Source organism: Barbus barbus (assembly GCF_936440315.1).
Source record: "Barbus barbus genome assembly, chromosome: 1".
In the NCBI taxonomy this organism is placed as follows: domain Eukaryota; kingdom Metazoa; phylum Chordata; class Actinopteri; order Cypriniformes; family Cyprinidae; genus Barbus; species Barbus barbus.
In genome coordinates this window covers 46,214,615-46,240,656 of record NC_136729.1, presented here as the reverse complement: position 1 = coordinate 46,240,656, position 26,042 = coordinate 46,214,615, and the positions used below count along the sequence as shown (strand labels likewise).

At 35.7% G+C, this 26,042-nt stretch overlaps 1 protein-coding gene across 1 annotated transcript in view; it reads right to left on the bottom strand.

Annotated features, from left to right (window-relative positions):
* The window catches only part of LOC306872514 (phospholipid-transporting ATPase ABCA1-like), a 151,931-nt gene that overhangs the window by 85,807 nt on the left and 40,082 nt on the right, over nucleotides 1-26,042 (bottom strand). Inside the window, exons 9-12 of the mRNA XM_079421115.1 lie at nucleotides 21,713-21,923; nucleotides 13,980-14,119; nucleotides 12,078-12,194; nucleotides 1,323-1,520 (exon numbers count right to left, since the gene is read on the bottom strand). Coding sequence (XP_079277241.1) covers nucleotides 1,323-1,520; nucleotides 12,078-12,194; nucleotides 13,980-14,119; nucleotides 21,713-21,923 — 666 coding nt within the window. The remainder of the gene's footprint in view (nucleotides 1-1,322; nucleotides 1,521-12,077; nucleotides 12,195-13,979; nucleotides 14,120-21,712; nucleotides 21,924-26,042) is intronic.

Genomic DNA, 26,042 nt, shown 5'->3' with positions numbered 1-26,042 from the left:
TAGAGAGGCTCAAACCTCTAAACCTCTGGTTGCCAGCCCAGATCGTTCACCCCTAGGCTACGCCGTCCGGATCACGCTTGAATTCAGACAAAACGAGAATAAAAGAGGGAAAACTACAGTGAAAGAGATCAGACGAGAGAGAAAAGCGATTCTGAATGAAAACGGAAATAATTGCTGGAAGAACATCAAAGGAGAGACGAGATCAGATGAACAAACCAGCGCTGCATGAGCAAAAGTCAGAATTTAAGAACTGGCTGCTTTTAAAATTATGAGGTGGATTTTGAATTAAATCTGGCAACATGTTCCACAGAATGCTGAACTGGAATTTGAACTGGAAGAGGAATAAAGGAAATGGAATTCTGGGAAATGTCCATTCAATCAATCAATCAATCTCAAGCCAACATTTAAAATTTGTCTTAATGAAGTTAATAAACTTCTAGTGGAAAATTACACTTCTGATCATTTCAGTATGTCAACATGTCAATGTTGTAAGTATTAACTAAAACTAAAACTATTAAAAAAAATTGCTTTTTGGTCTTTGAAATAAAGCTGAAATAAAACCAATTATAAATATTAAATAAAACACTAAATTAAATATTGTCTGTTTAGTAAGTTTAAGTTGAAATACCAAAATAACTAAAACTAAAACGGAAATATCAATAAATGAAACTTAGCTGAAAAACAAGTTTAAAATAATGTACTGAATAAGTAACTTACTAAAACTGCAGAAAAACAAAGAAATATAAATATTTTATTTGATAAAAGTAATTGAATTAAAGACAAATTATTTTATTTTATATTTACGTTTTAAGTTTTATTTGACTTTTTTAATGTACAGTAAGGCCTATAAAATAATATAAAATAAAATATCAAGTCAGTTTTCAATGTTTGTCTTGACTAGTGGAAAATAACACTTTAGGGAATTTCTTACATTTTTTTAAATGATTCTTCAAATTCACGAATTGAATGGCAAATAATCTGTATTTTCCATTCAATTCTGGAAAATTGAAAGGCCAGTATAATCTTTGAATTTAGATGGATGGATGGATGGATGGATGGATGGATGGATTATGCATTTTTTAAGCAAACATGTTCTTCTCAAGCTAACGTTCAAAGTTTGTCTCGATGAATGTAATAAACCTCTTGTGGAAAATTGCACTTTTTGCAATTTCTTTGAACTTCATTCTTCTTTATTAAATGTAAATGACAAATTCTGCATCCTGTTTGCTACCTCAGTTTAAATTCAACTGTAATTCAGGAAGTGAACAGAAATGCATTCTGAAGCGTGCAGCAGGGAGCTGCAGTGAACGCTGAAGACGCACCGCGAGGATCTGAGTGATCTGCTGCGCTGCGCTGCTGGTGGCGTTGAAGACGTTACGCCAGTCGAAGGCTGGCATCCCTGCCGGACGCTCTGACTCAGGGCCGTTAAACAGGAAGCTGCTGATGAGCGCCGAGGACAGACCGGCGTCCTCCAGCTGCTGGTCCAGAACAGCTGCAAACACAGGGTTCTTCAGAAGACCCTGAGAACACAAAACACATTCACAGGGTCATCAAACAGCTAAAGCTAGGGTTCTCATAAAACCAACATTTCATCAGCTGATGCCAGTCCCAGTCAAATTGCATGATTCTTGTTACTAATTACACAAATATAAATGAAGAGCAGGTTGTTTTTCACTCGTTCTTGTTAATAATATTCTGAGTTCACATCAATCAAATACATTCTTTCTGCCTGCATTTAATATGTCAATATTAAAAATCACATTTGGTCAGTGAAATAAAACTGAAATAAAACCAAATATGAATATTAGATACAAATAAATAAATAAACTTAGATAGTTGCAAAGGCAACATTTATAATTATTGTTTAAACTGGAGTACTAAAATAACCAAAACAAAAATAACAATTAAAAATCTAACTTAAATAAACTAAGTTTAAGTTCTACTAAAATTAATACATTTATTAACACTAAAACTAAACAACAATATTAAAAAAATGACAAAACCACATAAAATTAAAACTATAACTATAAAAAAAGTTTTTGGTCATTGAAATAAATCTGTATTATTTATTTAATATTTCATATTAAATATGAATATTAATATTTTTGATAAAAACTAAACATATATATATATATATATATATATATATATATATATTAATAAACCAATATTAATATCATAAATTATATTATATATAAATTCTAATAAAAAAATAAAAAAAATGTAACTAAATGAAACAAACTATACTCAAGCACATTACCAGACATGCCATGAGAAGAAAATACACAACCAAGTCTTCGACAGCAGCTGCCTGTCAGTCAGACCAACCTCTGAACAGACGCGGTGCTCAGTGCTACCAAAGCTACAGAAGCACTCGCACTGATGCATTTTCAGTTTGTAATAGTATTTTTCACATCCCTGTGCCGAACACATGACAACCGCATCCTGCAGACTCATATCGTACTCCCATCAGAACCAGGCAATTAATCTGTGTACCATCCTCTCTCGCTCTCTCTCTCTTCAAGCTAGGTGGCACTGTTGCTCTTCAGCACCGTCTGGAAACGAGCTCAGCCCCGCAAAAGCCTCTTTGTCTCTCTGTTTTTCTCACACACAGACACACTCACACGCTTGTGTCATAAATTGCTGTTCCACCCCTCTCCTTTATCATTCCTTGTCCTAACCTGCAAGGATAAAAGCATGTCACTCTACACAGGGGTTCACAACACACACAAAAGCCCAAACACACATGCAGACACAAACAGCATGCATTCAATGCATAAACATGCAAATACTAACACCGATAGATAAACATGAATATATATAACACCCACACACACAAAAACAAACACCATGTACATATTAAAACATGCTAACATGAACATAAATGCACACAAAAATACAAATGCATCATGCACACACACTCATAAATGCACATATAGAAACACACAACCCACAAACATGAACACATAAAACATACATACACATAAAGATCGAAACGCTCAGCAAACAAACAGGACATATATTCAAATAAACACACATTTGTTGAAACTCGCAATTCATATGTAAATCTTTGCACGGCTTTAGTGCGCTTGCTGATTCTTTTGAAAGCGTGTGTGTGTGTCCGTGTTGAATGTGCCCATAGTAACATATTCACTACTGTATATCATTGTGCCGAAGCAGCTAATGAGACAGTGACATCATGATTATTAAAGTCGTATTGCTCATCATTATAACTGTATTCAAACTCCCTGAATCTGTTTAGCACATCACTGCAAAAACGCTGGAGGAACCCTCGCAGGAACGGAACAAACTGGTGCTTGTTCTTGTCTTCAGTGCAATGTTTAGACAGAAAGACAGAGAGGGATATACGATAGCAAAATACATAGACAGACAGATAAATGTAAGATACATACATAGAAAGATGTACAATACATAGATGCATGGACAGACAGACAGACAGACAGACAAATAAAAAGAAAGACAGACAGAGAGAGACAATAAGCAAATATATAGACAGAAATACAGACAGACAGACAGACAAAAATACAGATGTACAATAGGCAGATATATAAAAAAAATACAGACAGACTGACATAAAGACAGACAGACGATAGGCAGATATATAGACAGACAGGCAGAAAGACAGTTGATACGCAGATATGTACGTCTAAATTAATGCGGATACATTTGAAAACTGTGTTTTTGTTTTAAAATGCTCTCAAGCATTTGCCAAAAGTTTCTCATCCACATTGAAACGTCAGAAAATATTAAATTACGATGGTAGGCTTTCTTGTAGCTCAAATAGTAGAGCATGGCGCTAGCAACGCCAGGGTCATGGGTTCGATTCCCAGGGAAAGCAAGAGCTGATAAAATGTAAAAACTGTAACTTGAATGCAATGTAAGTCGCTTTGGATAAAAGCGTCTGCTAAATGCATAAATGTAAATGTAAAATAATATGTGTCACACGACTAATATGCGTCATCGTTTTCAAACGTGAAAATTCCTCCACTTTTGAGAGCGTTTTCAAAAAGCTCAGGTTTTCTTGACAAAAACGCCATCTCAGTGTGGACAGAAGGGAAAAAAGGAGAGAAAAATATGTGTTTTCAAACGAAAAGTGTTAGTGTGGACAAGGCCATAGAAAAACAGACTGATGATAGGCAGATACGATATACAGACAGACAGACAGACAGATGATAGGCAGATATATAGACAGATAAACAGACAGTAGGCAGATATATAAACAGACAGACAGACAGATGATACACATAAACACAGATGGACGGACAATAGGCAGAAATATAGGCAGACAGGCTATAGGCACATATATAGACAGAAAGACAGAAGCACGATACGCAAAAATATAGACAGACATGATAGATCTGCTTATGTGTTTGTGTGGCCATTGTTACATTAATACACTCTTTATAGGATCACTAATTCAAAACCACTGACAGCCTATTTTCCAATAAAATGCAAAGCTCTGCTTGTTAAAACACTAATATGTTTTCGAATTAAGCGGTATTAAATGAACGCATTAGGGCACAGCTGCTAATAGAGGCCACCATAAAATATTTTAGCCATTAACCATAAAGTATTGTGCCAAAACACCTGACTATAAAATGTAATTTATTCAGCCATCAGACAATAGTCTCTGACTGCCAACCAAACTGTTTAAATGGAAATAGACAGAGAGAGACGCACTGACTTGGTTTCATAACCCTAGTGGACCGCAGTACTGCCTACTAAGGTATCACTGTAACTGAAATGGAAGATACATGACTAATTTGGAGCTCCCTACATAGGCAACAATGCATATAGTACTAATCATGTAAAGTACAAGTAAGACTGGATCCATAATCTATTACAAAGGAGCCTGGCGCCGATAGAAGCTCAACGATGGTCCAACTGTCGACTTTGTGTGTCACAGCCTTAAAGGATTTTTTATTATTTCGCACTTTTCTCTGAGGTTCCCTTACAATGTTATCAAGATTTTTACATCAACAAGTAATAGGGTATTTTCTGTCCTATTTTGACCTCCTCATCAGAACGCTCTGTTTGAATAGGTGTTGTGGATTGTGGATTCGGAAGTAAACACCCACTGCTATGATTGGCTAATAGTTGTGTATGTTTGACACTCTACATCCTTAAAGGATGAACGCTGCTGTTATTCAGGTCAAAAACGCATAAATCCTCAGTGTATATCAAACTATATGTAGTAATAGACAAAGCAATAGTGACCACATGATAAATAACAGTTTCTCACACTTGTTCTCACACATTACTGTCCTATATACTCGCACAGCATCGTCTTTTAGCTTCAATCTTTATGAAAATCCCCCTTTGAATTGTGCCTTGTTTGTAAATGAATCTGCAGTATAATGAAGTGAACAAAGGAGTTCTTACTGACGTGGTCTGGAACTTCATTAAAAATAAAGTTCATCCACTCTTTGCTAAAATTGGGATCAGAAGGAAGGCAAGGCAAAGACTGTTCTTCCACAGCTTGGCACTGCACAGGTAGTGATGTAGAATCGGTGGGTGGAGCGAAACAGGCAGTACTGTAGAATCGGTGGGTGGGGCTAAACAGGCAGTGATGTAGAATCGGTGGGTGGAGCTAAACAGGCAGCACTGTAGAATCGGTGGGCGAGGCTAAGCAGGCAGTGATGTAGAATCGGTGGGTGGAGCGAAACAGGCAGTACTGTAGAATCGGTGGGCGAGGCTAAGCAGGCAGTGATGTAGAATCGGTGGGTGGAGCTAAACAGGAAGCACTGTAGAATCGATGGGCGGGGCTAAACAGGCAGCGATGTAGAATCGGTGGGTGGGGCTAAACAGGCAGCGATGTAGAATTGGTGGGCGGGGCTAAGCAGGCAGTGATGTAGAAGCAGGCATTGATCATCTTCTGTGGAGGCGGTGCTTATCCACAGTATTACATCAAAGAGTAGTTTAGTAGAACATCCAAAAGCTGTCATTTTGGCAGATTGGCTTCAAAATAAGCTGTTTTTAGACTAACAACAAAGTTTTGATTTCTGAAACTTAAAGGATGTTTTTATAATACAATGACCTCTTATATGTCAAAAGATCAAGGGGATTCTGATTGCTCAGTTCATGACCCCTTTAAAGGTCCCGCACAGGGTAATGAAAAAAGTCTAAACAAAGTTCTCTTTTTTTCCACTCCATCCACACTCATCTTTTCTTCCACATTTTCTCAAAAATGCTAATTTGAAAATGACACTGAGGTGATGGAGGAAGGAGGGTAATGTAGCGACAGAGGGTTCACCTGAAGGTGTGCCGCTGGTTAATCCCTTTCCTGCTGCTGGTGAAAATGATCCTGCACTTACCCATAATTACCTTCTCCTTTCATGCACCCTATCGCAGAGGAGGGGCAATAAACTCTCTCTCACGCACACAACTGCAAGCGAGACGGAGGGTTTAAGAGCTTTCTCGTCAGTCTTCATTCGTGAGGGGTGTGTGAGAGACTCTCTTTCATTCTCAGCTGAGGTGACTCATTCATAACAATAATGGACACTGAACTACATCCACAATGGAAGATAAGTCCTGTGTATCTGTCAACTCGCTAATAAAGCACTTCCTGATGAAATACTGCATATTAACCGCTGGGATTTCTAGCTAGATCCTCGTCAGACATATTAGTGGTGTTGAGAGTCACTGTCTGGCGTACTAGTCGGCAACCTTCAGCTGCACAAGGTGGCATTTTTGTTAAAGATCAGAAGCATTTATTGGCCAGAATGGATATAGTGACTTTATAGTTCCAAAACTGTGACAAAACAAATATATGATGATGCTCTACAGGCTATTTCTCGTCTTCTCTATCCACCTTCTTCATAACGAGCCTACTGCGTTTTAAATTATGGGAGGCACTTCCGGTTTGGCTGCAACAAATCATTTCAAATCGATTTAATTTATGATGCAAACCATGAATAATTCCCTGGAATGAACTAAGAATCTTTGATTTTTCTCCCCAAATCCTTATGTCACGTTCCAGGTTTGTTTTCAGACGGATGCTGTAAAATGTTACTCTTACGAAATATAGACATATCTTATTATAATGATATTTAACACCTCCGTAATATTGCTACAGATAGAAGGATCTTTAGGAGTTATTCATGGTATGTTGAAAGTAATTTGTTAATGCTTTTACACTTTTAAATTTCCTTTTAATGATTTATGGTTGAAGGGCGAGCAAATTAACGTCACCACTTTGTGAAAATGCTTATTATTGCGTTCATAGAGCCAACCTTTTGCTGATTGTTTACGTGTAAATGGAAGTTACTCCCATAATTTGTGCAAAGCATCATGAGGCGTAGGGAAAAGGTGGATAGGAACTGAGACAGAGAATATTCTTGCATTGCTAGCTTTGATAACGAAGAAAATAAGGATGTTGTACTGGCCAAGGTTGAGGAGCTTATCGAAACGTATTCAGATACATGATGTTTCTCTCTGGGGGAAAAGTAGAGGGGTATGTTTCCTCGCTTTGCGAATTGCAAATTTTGAACTTGGTGACCAAACAGACGAGCACATTCACTACCATTCAGAGGCCAGAATAAGAGCCAAAAGACTTTCAAATGAGTGCTTGACATTAGCGGAGATGTATTCGCAGGAAATAAGCCATCCATGCTCCTTTGCAAACTCGTGAAATGCCAAGTGAGCTCATCCTGCAAGTCACCCACAGAACTCCCACGAGACGGAGGGGGAACAATGCAAACCCACAGCATAGTAGTACATGTGCGAGACACTAGCAATCCCAAAGATTCCCTGCAATAAAACATCCAACAGCATCCAAAGTGAGAGAAATCACAGGAAAAGTTCTTTAGTTGCAGCTAACAAGGAAACGAGGGTACTGTAGCGCACTGGACTGACTGCACGACTGGAAATAGGTCAGACAGCACTTTCAGTTTGATACAGGAGCTGATGCATGTGTGATAATTGAGAAGACATTTGCACAGCCGTCACTGAAGAAAGAACAGCTCCAGCTGAGGCTTCGCTCAGCGGTGCAGGAAGTTGTGAATGTGCCAGTGTTGAAGTCAAGACCAGATCATTGGGGTCCGAGTCCAGGCCAAGACCTGAGTAGGTTGAGTCTGAGATTAGGGGTCGAGTCCAAGTCAAGACTAAGACCAGAAGAGGATCTGAAAGATTCAGGCAGCGAAAATATGCTTTCCTTTGTGATGAATGAAGGCTGGTTTGCAAAAGTGTAACACTGTGCTTCATTCACACTTAAAAATAAAATCTAAAGAAACTTTCCATGATAAAGAATCTTTTGTGCATTGGAAAGGCTCCATGGATGTTAAAGGAATAGAAATGCTCATCCTCAGGACATCCAAAGATTTACATCAGATTTGGAGAAATGTAGCATTGCATCAATGTCTCAGCAATGGATGGTCTGCAGTGAATGGGTGCCATCAGAATGAGAGTCCAAACAGCTGATAAAAACATCACAATAATCTACAAGTAATCCACACCACTTCAGTCCATCAGATAACATCTTGTGAAGCCAAAAGCTGTGTTTGTAACAAACAAATACATAATTTTGATGTTTTTTAACTTCCAAGTCATTGATTCTGACCAAACTACGAATCCATATTTCATAATAATGCTTCCTAGCATTATTATAGTGAAAAGAAAAAATGCTTCCTAGCATTATTATAGTGAAGAAAAAAAAAAGGTTATCACACATGTGTTTCGTCTGTGTTTTGAAATGTGTTATAATTGTTCCTATAGCTTAAAATAAATCTAGAGGTGTTATAATTTTTCCTTTTTAACTTTTGACAGCCTTGTGAAGCCTCTGTGACTGAGCCAGGACGGACACCGGGAGAAAGGACTTGAAACATTTGCCAACATCTATTCGACCAAAAGTAATCATAGACCTCCTGAATAACAAAGACCTTGATAACGGACAACTTGGGTGTCAAAGGCTCTAGATGAAGTTGATACAGTTCAGATGCAATGCAGAGCGTGATCCTGTGAAGAGACCGGCGCTCTCATGGGGCCCGGATCAGCCGTGCTGAGATAACTACATGCAGCACCCTGCTTCTGTCGTCAATAACGCTGCAGAAAATGAAGCTCACCGGGTCGAACTCTCAATTAGACGGCCACAAATGGCGTCCAGAATACACTGCAAGGGCATCCAAGGTCACCGGAGAGTCTGAACACAAGTTATTGTAGTGAAAGGTTTGTTGGTCCTAGACAGAATTCACGGCGGACATCAAGGCCTGTTCGGGTGTCATGAAAGAGCCAAGCAGTCAGATCGCTGGCCTTTATTTCACAGGACATTAAATTCAGTGTGCAGACGCACTCACACTGCAGCGAGACAAGGGCAGCGCCGCTGATCTCTAGAGAATTACCCTGCGGACCACCGGAGAAAACAGTGATAGATCTGTGTGAACCAGCAGCATTAGATTACCATTAAAGAGCCTGACTCTCTCTCTCCTCCCTCCAGCATCTAGGAAACTAAAAACGCATGCGCTCTTTAGCTACTGAATGCAAGTCGAGAATTTAGCCGCATGTTGTAAAAAATTATTTTTCAAAGTTGTAAATAAAGACTATCGGAGTGCATTTTATTGAAGTGGTTTTACTTCAAAGCTTTATTTCACATTTTATTTCAGTTCATTTTACTTGCTGTTTCTTTGCAATTATTGTCAATTTGGTTTCCGAGTGAAATTATTTTCACACTAAATCCAGCACCAATTTGTGTTCACTGTTCAAATATTACCACCATGTTTGAGAAAAACAGAAGCAAAATCAGTCAATTTAGTGTGCAAAAGACAGAAAATGTCCCATGAAATCCTGATAAGGGAAATAACTCTTTTAGTTTGTTACTGACTTATTTACTGTTGAATAATGAGAATTTGCGTTTGATGTAATTCATAATCCATGTTACTAAGTGATTTCATTAGAAAGTCAAGAGTATAACTTCAGAAATGTTTGTGTATTGTTTGCTCACAATTCATACTCAACATTTGAGTTATATATATATATACAGTGCCCTCCAAAAGTATTGGAACAGTAGAGACAAAATTGCTCTGTTTGCAAATATGATTTAAAAGATGAATATGAAACGGTGATGTTGTTGTACCCTTCCAAATTCATTCTGCTACTGTCATCATACATTAAGTCATCAGTAAAGTTGAGAGGGCCTGTTCCAGAGACAGCCATGCATCCCCATGCCATGACACCACCTCCACCATGCTTTACAGATGAGGCTGTATGCTTGGGATCATTGCAGTTCCCTTTTTTTCTCCACATTTTTGCTTTCCCATCACTTAGATAAAGGTTCATCTTTGTCTCATCGGTCCATAAACACAGTTCCAAAACTCTTCTGGCTCACCTTGGTGCTTTTTTGCAAACTCTAATCTTGTCTTTCTATGTTTGGTGCTGGTCAGAGGTTTGCATCTTGCTGTGTAGCATCTGTAATTCTGTGTCAAAGTCTCCTGAGGACAGTAGATTGTCAGAGCATCACCCCAGCTTTCTGGAAGTTGTTGGTGATTTTACAGACATGTCTTTTAGGATTCATTTTCACCGCTTTTATGATTTGTCTGTCATCAACTACTGTTGTTTTCTCAGCCGATCAGGTAGTTGTTGGTTGCTGGTGGTTTCCAAACTCTTGATTTCTCCATGCCCTTTGTTTTTGCTATAGCTCTAACTGACTTCCTCTTTTCTTTTAGCATCCAAATTGCTTGCTTTTCTCTCAAAGTCAGCTCCCTCATCTTCATCCTGGTTTGTGTGTCATCATTGAATGCAAGATTCAGAATACAGAAGTAATGGATATAACTGATACGACACATTCCCTGCTTTTAATATCTGAAGAATTAATGCAACAGGACACAGCTGATCACTTAGAAAGACCTGCGAGGCAACTGCTCCAATACTTATGCTCACATCAGATAGAGCGATGAAACTATAAAAGTGCTGAACTTTTTATTTGGTAAAACATATATGTGTTGAAACGGCTAATAATAAAATGTGATATTCTGTAGTTTTGTCTCATATTCATCTTTTAATCATATTTGTAAATGTCTGTCTTGACACCACAGCCAACAGAGCAATTGTATCTCTACTGTTCCAATATATACAGTGCCCTCTAAAAGTATTGGAACAGTGAGGCCAATTCCTTTATTTTTGCTGTAGACTGTAAACATGAAAATGTCAAACATGTCTGTTTGACATCAAAAGATGAATATGAGTTGAGAGATTAACATTTCAGCTTTTATTTACAGGTATTTTCATCTGGATCTGATACACAACTTAGAAGATAGCACCTTTTGTTTGAACTTTTGGAGGGCACTGTATATATACAGGTATATATATATATATATATATATATATATATATATATATATATATATAGGAAAATTTTAATTCATGCACCCTTGTAATCTTTAATCAAAACCATTAACATCCCCTTTCCTCGCAACAGCATCTTGCAAAATTGCATTCAAATCTGCTTTCATTTAGTTTGTAACACCCACTGTTTACAATCCAATCGATTCCTGATGCACAAAATCAAGTCCTGTTTAGTCTTGGTTTTATGTTAGTGCTGTCAAACGATTAATGGCATTCAAAATAAAAGTTTTTGTTCACATAATATATGTGTACTGTATATATGTATTATGCCTATATAAATACACACACATGCATGTATATTTTTCAGAAAAATTAGTTGGTTAGTATATTAAATATATTTACTTATAAATTATATGAATATAAATATAGACATGTAAATACATGTACATATTTTCAAAATAAATACTGTATGTGTTTATTTATATGTACATAATAAATATTCAGAGTATACACCTATGCAAACAAACATTTATTTTGTATGCGATTAATTGCAATTAATCATTTGACAGCACTATTTTATTTATAGATAATCTTATTCATTCATATGCATCAGCAGCTGCCTACCGTCTTTGATAGAAAGGTGCCATGTTAAGTCATGTTGCTCACACAGATGACACAGGGCACTTGCATGATTTGTTCTGATTGTTCTGCGTGACGCATCTGCACTCCTTACAAGTTCACACTGTGAATAAAGAGGACAAAAGCGAGCAGCTCTCACTTACCCTCAGTGTGTTGATCTGTGTGCTGTTGTTGAAGAAATCCCAGATGACGTCTTGATTCTCCAGCCAGGCCTCTGCCAGCTCGCCCACTTTAGCCAGCGCGTCAAAGGTGCGGTTGGCCTGATGACAGAGACACTGCATGAAACGCATGCGGACCACTCTTCAGTGCCCTCAGTAGGCAGCTCAGCTCATTGGAACACTTGATTCTGACTGACGCTGCTATAACACTGGATAATTCAGCATTAGAGAAGTCTTTCATTGAGCTGATTAGTGAGTCTTCGGCAAGAACCGCCATACAATCAGATCAATCAACAAAGCCTGTCTTTCTTAGAAAAATATTTTGAATTTTTTTTTTTTTTTTAAATTGAGAATTTCTTAAGAATTGCATTTAGAAACATTTGTATGAACTTTTAAATTTTTTAAGTTTGAAGTTTCTTAAACGTTATAAATAAATAAATATTTGAGAACATTTGTAAAAGATCAGTTCTGAAGTTTGTACAAATGTCCCTAAATTAGGAATTATTTTTTCTCAATTATTTAAAAACAGTTTATTGTTTTGTTCTATTGTTTTTTGTTGTTTTGTTTTTGCAGATGTACAGGGATGACCAGGGGCTGCATTCATGAAAATAAGACAGAAGTTAAAAATGTATCTTATTTTCTTGAATATATATATACATATATATACACACACACTGTAGTGTGTATATATGTATATGAAAACAAAATATTTGAGAAATTAAGAATTTTTCAAGAATTGCATTTAGGAACATTTATGTGAACTTAGATTCAACTTTTTTTTTTATTCATCCCTATGCATCTGCTACAATGTAAGATACATACGTACATACATAAATTACTTAAGAAAATACTTGAGAATTGAAGAATTTCTCAAGAATTGCATTTATACAAACTTCTTAGAAGTTAAGACATTTTGTAAGATACATTCTAAGAAGTTCATACCAATGTTCTGAAATTCAATTCTTGAGAAATTCCTAAGTTATTAAAAATTTTCTTCCGAGCCTTTTTTATTGTTGCTGTTTTAAATTTCAGAAGATGGATGACCTGGGTCTGGATTCATGAAAATAAGAAATAAGCTAAGATTATTTTAAAGATAAATTTGTTCTTATTTTCTTGAATGCCCAGGTTGTCTTAGTAAAAAAATAAAAAAAATAATAATGAATTAAAAAAAGATGAAAAGGATAAAAACTTAAGAAAATGTTTGAGAATTTAAGAATTTCTCAAGAATTGCATGTAGGAACATTTGTACAAAGTTCGTAGAAAATTAAATAAAAATAAATAAATATTATGAAACATATTTACTGTATTTACAAACACTTGCACAAACATCCTAGAAGGTAAAAAACATTTCATAAGGAGTTTGTACAAATGTCCTTAAATGCATTCTCAAATGTTTTCTAAATAACTTTTTTTGGTAAGTTTTAGCAGATGCACAGAGATGACCTAGGGCTGGATTCAAGAAAATAAGAAAGATGTTTTCTTTTTCTTATTCTGGTGAGTCCAGCCGCAGGTGGTCTCTGAATGTGTGTTTCAGCTCGACAGAATCCACTCGTGTTCTTTCAGTGCAGCTGTGGCTCATGAGCAGAGACAACTCTGCATCTTTCAAAGCATGTCAGCACTGAAACATGAAACTTTTACACTTCTTTAAAATTTAATGCGGCACAATCAGCAGCTGTTTGCGTGCGTGTGAACGGCGGATTCAGTTCTCGGTGGATTTCTGGGGTGTTGAAGCACACAAACAAGCATAAACACACTGGAGCTCGTTATGTGCACATTCATCCTGGTTACACCAATTTACATACAATGATGGTCTGTGTTCCTTCTGTGCAGAGGGCCATGTTTTTAACGATGCAGTGCATTAATGCATGTCTGTGTTTGCACGTGTACCTCTGTGACGATGCTGCGTGTAACATTAGTGTCCGGCGTGTAGAGGATCTTTCCCTGAAGGAACGGCCGGAAGGTTTTCCAGAGCAGACGCAGGCTGGAAGTGCTCTCCAGCGTGTCCATCAGGTTTTTACAGAACGCACCTGCAGAGACAGACGAGTGCATGCGCATGAATAACACACGAGCACAGGAGCAGCTTCAGATAGTTAGTGACACAGTGAGGACTGTCCATGCGCATCAAGCACATCTGAGCTCACGTTTATCATATCTGATGTGCTCTATGTGTGTTAAACAGTGTTTAGAATAATAATAGTAACTATATAAAAATATACCACATAACTAATATGTAATAATATATGTACAAACTATATTCACATTTAAAATCTGTTTATAAAGCGATTGTGGATTAAACAGATTTGGATTCATACACACACAGTGTTTTTATTAACATTTTGAAGTCTGAAAATAATCAAACTTTTTCAATGGATGAGAAAAATGATGAGAAAATATTAAAAATATCATATTTTGTGGCATTTGGAACAATATGAGGGTGAGTAAATGATGAAATACATTATCTGTGAACTATGCCTTTAAATCCCACTCCAATCAGGGTTATTATAGTTAACTAAAACTAAAATCATAAAAAAACAGTTGTTACTTGAAATCAAATAAACTTCAATTTAAACAAATAAATACATAACTTGAACTTATTTTATTTCAGCTAGTTACGAAGGTAATATTTCTTATTTTCATGGTTTAATTTTATTTATTCAAATATATACAACCAATATAATTACATTATGTTTTATTATAATGTATATCATTATTATTGTAATGTTATCATTATTAATATTTCTACATTGTATTTTTTAATATATAATATATTTATTTTAAATAAATAAAAAAATATTAAAATACAGTCTCCAATAAGCATTTGCAATATATTTGCTGAGGAAAAAGCTTTGATCAGATTTGAGCAGGACGACTTAAACCCAGATTCAGATTTGAGATTAGACTCCGTTTTAACCCTCAATCCTCTGCTCTTTAACACCGTCAGATACGGCTTTCAGAACAGAAATGAAGACAGCAGGCCTGAGCTCTGGCCTCCATCCGCTGGACGTTTCAGTCTAAAACGCTCCTGCTTTTGCAAGCCCTGACATCTGCAGTGATGTAATGATCAGGGGAAGCATTTATAAAACCAACTGGAGTACTATTTTCACATTAAATGTGCAAAAATAAAGTAATTTTACACTTATTCCTGCAATCAAGAATACATGTCATGCATAAATGTGTTGAGACCTTATCTCAGATCATTAATTATTTAGAGAGCGGACACTAACCTAGTTAGGAGTCACACAATTTCATGCACAGACATGTTGAACACATTATAAATAAGTAAATAAATACATAAATCATTCACACACACACACACGCACACACACACACATATATATATATGATGATTTATATATTTATTTAAATACATTCAAACCAAAAATTATTTAGACACCAGATTTTTGATATTTTTATACTAGTGGGTGCAGGATACTATAGTTAATTTATGTAAGTGAGGATAGCAAAATAAAGTGAACTGTGACATATTACACCCAAAAATTATTCATACAGTGGACTACCAGTAAAATTGATACAAATTTGGAACCAACAATTATTCAGACACTTTGACCTGACCATGTTTTGCTTAAGTGTTTTTTGTAATTGCTGATGTGACCTTTTTACTCCACAGACTGAACAAAATTAAGTATTGCTTGTTAACTGGTTGAGATAAATTGAAATAATACAATAATAATATAATAAATGTGGTCGTTTATGTTAATTCTGTGTCATTTGGAACAACATAAAGGTGAGTAAATGGAAGGAAATGATGATTTTTGGGTGAACTATTCCTTTAAATGTCTTCTGATCAGGTTTATTATAGTTAAGTTAAACTAACTAAATAAAACCACAAAAAAAGAAGAAAAAAATACTAAAATTACTTTAAATCAAATTAACAGCAGATCATTTTATTTCAGGTAGAAACCTTTTTTTCATTTGGTTTAATTTGACGTACTAAAAAATAAATAATAATAATAATAAAATATTAATAAAAATATAAATAAATACATGCATACAAAACAAAATATATTATAATTATAATAAAATGACAAAAAAAAGAAAGAAAAAATGCTGGTAATTTTCAGCCACAACATTATCCATAAATTGTATGGACATTTACCCTAAAACACAGCACAATGCAATATTCAAAACACAGATAAAACATAGATTATAGTGCTCTATTTTTACTTTTTTGGTGCAGGAAAAAAAAAGCACAACTTGCATTACATTTTTCATTTGATACTTTTGGTGTTGTAGTTCTGTTTAGATACAATTAAAAAATTAGCAATTGGAAAATGTGACGAATGACACATACTATCACTATTCCTGTAAAAACTAAACCTTACAGTTTTGATTTCCAGAGTGGTTCAGTTGGATTTGTGCACGTCTCCATCTCAGTGCTACTCCTCCTAACTAGGTCAATATCACCTCTGGCCTTCTTGACTAATTTAGAAGCTGAAGCAAAGTTTTAAACGCCTATGAACATTTTATGCATGACATTGATCTTTAACTGCATATAAAGGCAAACAGTGTTTCATTCGTTGAATTCTGAAACTTCTGGGTAAAGTTGAAGTGTCTAAGTGGGTTTATAAATATCACCTCAGGTCTGTGTGAATTAAACAAGCCATTGGCTGCTTCTGTTTTTATTTGTTTGAATTCTACACTCTTTTTCTAGTCAAATGCATTTCTTTTGTCTGCTCACTGAACTCTCACAGAAAAGCCTTGATCTCGGTGGGCTTGAACCTCTCAAAATAAACACAGAATAAATGAAATGCATCACAGGATGACAACTCACCGCCTTCACTCTGCTGCACAACTACATCATGACGATTCCCAAAGATGCTCCCGACCAATGACTGTAATCAAATCCGCTCTCCTCAAAACTAGATGAGGTTACATTAGACTGGATACCAGCACAAACGAAAGAACAAGACCACCCAGCAAACAAACACCTGAACACTGAGCCTTAGCCTGTTATTTATATACTGTGCTATTTATTCGTATTATAAATTAGAATGTTTTCTTTGCATTTTTTAAGATTACATTTTAGTATTTTTGTGCTTGTCATTTTTGTTTATTTACTTCTTTATTTTTTGTTTTAATTTTAGCAACTTCAGTACTTCAACGTAAACTTATTTTATTTCAGTTAGTTTTGTAAGTTTACATTTTTCATCTAACATTAAGATTTATTTATTTTTTTGCAGCTTTATTTCAGTTAATAAACATGATGCAAGTTTAGTACTGCAACTTAAAAAAAAACTAACAAAAAGTGATGTTTTTCATCTAATATTATTATTATTATTATTATTATTAGGGCAGTAGGGCTGCATGATTAATTGAAACAAAACCAAAATCATTATAAGACTTAAAAATAATTAATATATGAATTGTGTTGCAGAACAAAATAGTTTTTTACAGTTGCAGTGTAAAACATAATAATAATAATAATAATAATAATAATAATAAAATATTTTTTAATTATTTTTTGTATGTACTTGATTTATTTAAATGTATTAGTATAATAGTACAATTTCCTGTTTTTAGTACTGTTTTTATACTACTACTACTACTGATAATAATAATAGTGTTGCTAATATATAAAAAAAAAAAAAAATATATATATATATATATATACACTTTTTTTTTTTTTTTTTCCTTATATAAATTATAAAACCACTTAAACACTTTACCCAGAAGTTTCTCAGAATTCAAAGAATGGAACACCTTTTGCCTTTTATATGCAGTTAAAGATCAACGTGTATCTATATATATATATATATATATATATATATATATATATATAGTCTTAGTCTTGACAGATAATTATAACATTGTGCAGCCCAACAAATTAGCACAAACACACAAAAAATAAAATAAATCACATTTTAAAATCACATTTAGAGTAGCAATAGCGAAAAAATAAATAAAAATAATAATAATATTAATAAAATAAAAAATGCAATAACAATTACAATAAAAATAACAATATAATAATAATAATAATAATAATAATAATAATAATAATAGTAAATAATTTAATTCTTAAGGCCTAATTTGCAGTTTTATTTCAATTAATTAAAACTATTTTAAGTTTTAATTAATTGATAATTAATTAATTAATTAATTTAATAATAAAAACACAGCAAATACTAAAACAAGCATCACTAAAATGTGTATTATTATAAAAGAGAAAAATGTAAAGGTTGGAAACCTCAATCTGTAACACAGTAGAGAAAAATAGCTTGTTGTTGTTGCTGGAAAACAAGGGCCTCTTTTCATATCTTTATACCGTTTGAAATTGACATAAATCACTGATGACAGATTACAATTACAACTGGGTCCCAGTGTAGCCTACATCTGCGGTTTGTGTCTGAACGACAAACACAATCACTGCTCGACTGAAAGAAGTGCATCTGAGAATTAAAGAGACACAATCGCTCTGATTCCTGACATATGACTTCGGTGGCACTCACTGCTACTGTTTTATTAGCGTACACGCATCCAACGACACACCGGAGGAGCGTTCTGCAGATTTACTGAAAGATCAACAGCGCAGCCAAATCTCACAATGCAGTTCAACTCCTCATTATGTGCAGTGGACGCGATCTGTATTTCATAACGCATCTGTTTGCTTTCCCACCAGAGAGACGTCAGCGTGTTCAATCCCAACACGGCCGAATCAGAAAGAAAGCACGATCCCATTAGCATGCCAACAGGGCCGAGAAGCAATCCACACAGAGCCGAGCACAATGCGGCGTGGTTTGTGTGATTTGTGGTGTCAGAACAACAGAAAGCGCTCGGGGAGAAACAGCCAATCCTATTTACTACCGTTTCAAAGAGAAGGTAATTAACAGAACGGCACAACAGAGCCGCTAATTAACTCGGTCCTCCTGATATTCAGCGTTCTGTACAAACACAAGAGCCGCTGTAAACAAACAAACAACATCAAACACCGTCGGAGCCGATACAACACTCACCTTCTGTTCACTTAACTAGTCACTAGCCAGTTAACTAGGTTCACCAGTTAAACCCAACTGATCCATCCACTGGGAATGTTAAACATCTCACTGGAGTGGGAAATAACACTGAGTAACGACTTTGATTATGGTCCTCACAAACAACTATAACCATTTTAAAGTAATTACTATCTTTGTGAAAAAATAGTTCACTTAAGCATGCTTTTAAAAAAGGCAGCGGCTATTTGCACTAAGTGTAAATAGCAATAGATTATATTTACACTGTTACAATAGCAAGATTTTCTGCTATTTATACTACTTATTGCAAATAGTGGCAATTATCTGCACCTCAGTGTTGTAGTACATTATAAAACAGTACGCAATAATAACGTTTTGAGTGTAAATTATAGTTTTAATTCAAATTATTAAATGGATGCCACCTACCCTAACCCTACCCCATACTCTTACTTTCAACTTTTTGATTATTTCCTTAATTTTTATTTAAATAAATGGCTTTCTGATGCAATATGAGATTTGAAAAGGGAGAAAAAAGTTCGGCAAAAGGCGGGCTCGAACTCGGGTCGATCACGTCAAAAAACATATGTCTTACCACCTGCAAAACTGATAGTGATGCGCAGTCAGCGTCTTTTTGTATTATTGACTAACTCAACAACACCTTAGTGGGCGGAGTTACTGTAAATAGCCTTTGCCAACAAGATGGGCTATTTGCACTTAGTGCAAATAGACGCTCCGTTTAAAAAAAGAGTACTTATTACATAAATACACTTTTAAAGAACATACGGTTACACTTTATTTTAAGGTGTCTTTAAGTAGGCCTACTTAGAGATTAGGGTTTGGCTTAGGGTTACTTGCATGTAATTATGCACAGTTTATTGTTATTATAATAGTAAGTACATGTAACGTGTAACACTTAAAATAAAATGTTACCAACATACTTAAGTGCAACCCGAATGTCTTGATTTCAGATGCCCAATTGCATGTTAATTTAATCAAATGAAATGCATTATTGTTTGAATTTATTTTAAATGCAATTAGCTGAGCTTCAGAGTGATTTTTTGAGTTACTTAAGACTTAAGTACACACTTAAGTACACTTTTAAAAAGCACAGTTTGCAATTATGTAAAATTAAAAGTTTTACTTTAAAGTATATTTTAAATAATCGTTTTAATAATCGTTTGTCGTGTTTTAAAAAAAGTACACTTATTTTGATGTAAGACCTAAGTAATTACTTATTAAAGGGGTCATCGGATGCCCATTTTACACAATAATGAAAAGTCTATAACATACTTTGGTTAAAATTTCTCAATGGTAGTGTAAAAAACACCTTCTTTACCCTGTAAAAATCAGCTCTGTTTTCAGCACGCTGTTATAGTCAATGTTTCTTTAAATGCTAATGAGCTCTGCTGACTCCACCCCTCTCTTCCATGGAGTGACGAGCAGACCATAGATATGTGTAGATCCCTATTCGACCGCTCCAGATACGTTGACATGTCAGCCATCTTGCATTCATCATAATAATCAATGAATATTCAAAGATATACAAGCGTATAACTTGCTGTTGTAGATGCACACAGTCAATGCGCTCAAAGATTTGCAGACCGTTCCAAAATTGTTGGATGGCTTATGTATCACGGCCCATAGAAACAGTCCATAATGAGGCATCTAGGTATATATATCTATGGAGCACACTAAACTTCAGCTGCGAAACTGGCTAACTAGCACATTATCAGGAAAGGCGATTTGCAAAGATTCATAAAAACCCTTACACTCACTTATTCTGTAGAAAAAGCTGGATCATGAATGATTCGGGCGAACATAGATAATTTATGTAGATCGGATATCGGCACATTCATTTCAAAGCGAAAGTAACAAATCCTCTGCGTCTTCAGCAGCTCAGATGTCAGGAGTAAATGACGACTGCTATATTCATTATTGCATCAAACAACTAAACACTTCAGTCGCTTAATCTGAGACTTTCTTGTCTTCCCCTGCACTGGAGGCAGACAGCTCTCACTCAGGGCGGGTCTAAGGTAAGATGGTCTTATCAATCAACTCTTGTGGGAGCGGTCTGAACAGAACTACGTCATTCTGACAGGAGTCTCAGAACAGCCTGATTTCAGAAAGAGGATTTTAAAATAGGGAATAATATATACAGTATATATATATATAATTATAGGATGGATGTGTACACAAACACACATTTATGTTCAAACAACTTGTAAAGTGAATTTTGCATCCGATGACCCCTTCAAGTGTACTGCTGATTATACTGACAAGTATTTATGACAAACTAAAATCTAATTTAATGTCATTACTATTAAAACTTGAAAGTAATTTATTTACTTACATTCTTATTTATGCATGTATTATGATAAAATCGCAACTTTAGATTGCATATTGAGTAACACACTACAGATTTAAAACTTTGCAGGATGTTTTTATTCACTTAAGAGCTGTGTTACACTGCATGAAAAGGTAATTTTCAAAAATCCATAATAGGGGCACTTTAACTAATAATAGCATAACCTGCTTGAATAATATGAAGCCCAGTAGCCCACTATTCAGTTTCACTTAGAAACATGTCACACAATGAAATTAACTGGTCTGATTTAAACTGTGCTGTTCAACTGCTGAATCAGCTCTTACTGGTGTTAGTGCTGCTTGTGTTGGTGTTGTCTGCTGTTGCGGCGCGTGTGTTTTGTTGGTCTGATTCTGTCGACACAGATCTCACAGCAGCTCTGCTCGTCATGTTAAAGTCTGTTCCACACATCAGCTGAGAGAGGCTCCCGAACGGATCCGACCTGAAGTCCAAGGTGTCTGCCGCACTCAGCAGCGCTGAAGACCTAAAGTTAGACATCTGTGTGGAAAAAAACAAAAAAACATCAAACTGGAGAGTCCCCATGTCAGAAATGTTGCTTCTGCTCATCAAGGCTGCATTTATTTGATCAAAAATAATATTACATTATACAATTTAAAATAGCTGCTTTCTATGTGGATATACTGTATGCTAAAGGGGTAGTTCACCCAAAAAATGAAGATTCTGTCTTTAATTACTCACCCTCATGCTGTTCCAAGACCTTTGTTCATCTTTGGAACACAAATTAAGATATTTTTGATGCATTCAGAGAGCTCTCTGACCCTCCCATAAACAGCAAGCATACTACGGTCAAGGCTCAGAAACGTAGCAAAGACATCCTTAAAATAGTCCATGCGACATCAGTGAACAAAAATAACGACTTTATTCAACAATCCATCTCCTCCGTGTCACGCGGATACGTTGTTTTTGTTCAGATCAAAGTGTAAACAGCGTAAACAACACAGAAAATGTATCCATGTGACACGGAGGAGATGAATTGTTAAATAAAGTCATTATTTTAGTTTTCTTTGCGCTCAAAAATGCTTCTTGTAGCTTCGTAAAATTACGGTTGAACCATTGATGTCACATGGATTATATTAACGATCTCCTTGCTACGTTTCGGAGCCTTGATCGTGGTACTATGCTTGCTGTCAATGGAAGGACCAGAGAGCTCTCGGATTTCATGAAAAATATCTTAATTTGTGTTCCGAAGATGAACGAAGGTCTTACGGGTTTAAAAACGACATGAGGGTGAGTAATTAATGATAGAATTTTTATTTTTGGGTGAACTATTCCTTTAAAATGTAATTGATTTCTGTGATCAAAGCTGTATTTTCAGCATCATGACTCCAGTCTTCAGTGTCACATGATCCTTCAGAAATCAGTCTATGATGCTGATTTACTGCTCAAGAAACATTTCTGATTATTATCAATGTTGAAAACAATTGTGTATTTTTGTGGAAACTGATACAATTTTATTTTTTCGAGATTCTTTGATGAACAAATGTCACTTTTGATTAATTTAATGCATTCCTGCGGAACAAAAGTTTTAATTTCTTCCAAAATATCCAAACTTTTGAACAGTAGTGCATTTAGTTAATTTTATTATGTAGATTTTGCGTTTATGCTGCCCTTTGTTGACCCATTGTTTTTGTCCGGACCGGAAGACGAAATAAAAGCACATTATGAAAACACACCACTGCTGCAGACTCGTGAGATACGCTTGAGTGAACATTTGTCCATCCCATAACTGAATATCAGCGTGTAATGTCATTAATTAATGCCATGCGTGTCTAGTTCCCAGCGTGTGGGTGTAATATAAGTCCATCTGTGCTTTGCATCTGTTAGCCCGGGGGCTAGAGCCACTAATGCCAAACCTTGGAAAGGTGAAATGGTTTTTGGTGCGTGATCAGGACGGCACCTTCATAATGCAAACAAAGCGTAAACTGTGTTTCAGTCTCACTTAACGAGCATAACAGACATAAAGCCTGTTCACTCAGAACGGAGGTGACAGCTGTTGTGTTAACGCTAAATGAGACGGTATATTACTTTCCAGCAAACTTCCAGTAGGTTTTATTTATATGGCCACTTGCATGCAACCAGTGTAATGGACTGCAGAGAAGCGCGGCGAATAGAGCGCAACAGTGACGGCCCACTTTTTCACTGCCCTTGGTTCCTGAAGTGTTTTCAGGAATTCATTTTCTCCCCATTCAGAAACACAGCGATCTAAACCTTGAACCAAACTAACCAGCTCTCAGAGTAATTGTACAGCAGTACAATACAGGTACCTCATAAAAATGTGAATATCGTGAAAAAGTTCATTTTTTTCTTGTAACTTATTTCAAAAAGTGAAACTTTCATATATTTTAGATTCATTACATGTATTGTAAAACATTTCAAAAGTTTTTTTTGTTTTAATTTTGATGATTAGAGCTTACAGCTCATGAAAGTCAAAAATCAGTATCTCAAAATATTAGAATATTTACATTTGAGTTTCAATTAATGACCATCCCTACAGTATAAATTCTGGGTATCTCTTGTTCTTTGAAACCACAATAATGGAGAAGACTGCTGACTTGGCAATGATCCAGAAGACGAACACTGACGCCCTCCACAAAGAGGGTAAGTCACAGAGGGTCATTACTGAAAGCTGTGGCTGTTTACAGAGTGCTGTATCAAAGCATTATAATGCAAAGTTGACGGGAAGGAAGGATCTGGGTAGGAAAAGGTGCACAAGCAAAAGGGATGACCGCAAGCTTGAGAATACTGTCAAGCAAAGCGGATTCAAACACTTGGGAGAGCTGCACAAGGAGTGGACTGAAGCTGGAGTCAGTGCATCAAGAGTCTCCACGCTCAGACGTCTTCAGGAAAAGAGCTACCAAGCCACTTCTGAACCAGAGACAACGTCAGAAGCATCTTACCTGGGCTGTGGAGAAAAAGAACTGGACTGTTGCTCAGTGGTCAAAAGTCCTCTTTTCAGATTAAAGTAAATTTTGCATTTCATTTGGAAATCAAGGTCCCAGAGTCTGGAGGAAGAGTGGAGAGGCACATAATCCATGTTGCTTGAAGTCCAGTGTGAAGTTTCCACAGTCATGATTTGGGCTGCCATGTCATCTGCTGGTGTTGGTCCACTGTGTTTTCTGAAGTCCACGGTCAACGCAGCCATCTACCAGGAAATTTTTGAGCACTTCATGCTTCCTTCTGCTGACAAGCTTTATGGAGATGCTGATTTCATTTTCCAGCAGGACTTGGCACCTGCCCACACTGCCAAAGGTACTAAAACTAAAAAGGTACTAACTTTGCCGCTATCAAAGCAGCCTGGGCTTCCATTACACCTGAGCAGTGCCACAGGCTGATTGCCTCCATGCCACGACACATTGATGCAGTAATTCATGCAAAAGGAGGCCCAACCAAGTATTGAGTGCATAGAAATGAACATACTTTTCAGAAGCCTGACATTTCTGTTTAAAATATCCTTTTTTTATTGATTTTATGTAATATTCTAATTTTTTGAGACACTGAATTTTGGGTTTTCATTATCTGTAAGCCATACTCATCAAAATTTCAAGAAATAAAGTCTTGAAATGTTTCACTCTATGTGTAATGAATCTATATAATATATGGGTTTCACTTTCTGAAATGAGTGACACAAAATATTGACCTTTTTCATGATATTCAAATTTGTTTAGATGTACCTGTATATAAGTATTGACTTAAAATGAATTTATTTAAAGTTTTATACTATAAAGTAAAAAGTGTATTGCATATAAAAACTAGCTTGAGAGTGCATATAAATTTGATTATACGGAAACATACAGTTGGATTGATTTACAACAAAGCATTTGAACAAAAAAAGATGAGAAATGGTCCAAGACTACTTCAGTTCTTTTGTGAGGAAATGAAAAACCCATGAAGCATTGAAAATGACATTACTGAATCCAAAACAAGGGTACAACATGAAACCCTTGACATTGATTATAAAATACATTTAGTTCAGGTCCACATAATTGATTGACTGTGTTCACAATGTTCCAGAACTCACTGAAAACTATTTGGTGTAGAATTTTTTTTGACTCAGAAATAGTGATGAGACATAATTAATTGTGTGCATGCACGTAAAATATAAAACTTCTGTAAACCCATTGTGGCATGTATGTGCTTTTTGAAAATAGTCAGATTCGAGTGTTTACACGCTATCAAAATTTTCTGAAAATGTGTTTGTTTGCAGCATTGCATCACTGTCTCAGCAATGGATGCTCTGCAGTGAATGGGTGCCGTCAGAATGAGAGTCCAAACAGCTGATAAAAACATCACAATAATCTACAAGCAATCCATACCACTCCAGTCCATCAGTTAATGTCTTGGGAAAACAAAAGATGCATGTTTGGAAGAAACAAAAAAAAACAAAAAGAGTCCATAATCCATAATAAAAAAATGAAAAAGTGGTCTGGTCTGGTCTGGATCAGGAGAGAAATCTGTACAGATCAAGCACCGTTTACAAGCCAAAACTGTCCAAAACAGCTCTAAACAAATATATGGCTGGGTTTTGGTGTGAGAGACAACCGGAAATTGATTTTTTCAAGGGAGGAAACAATATTATGGATTATGGACTTATATTTT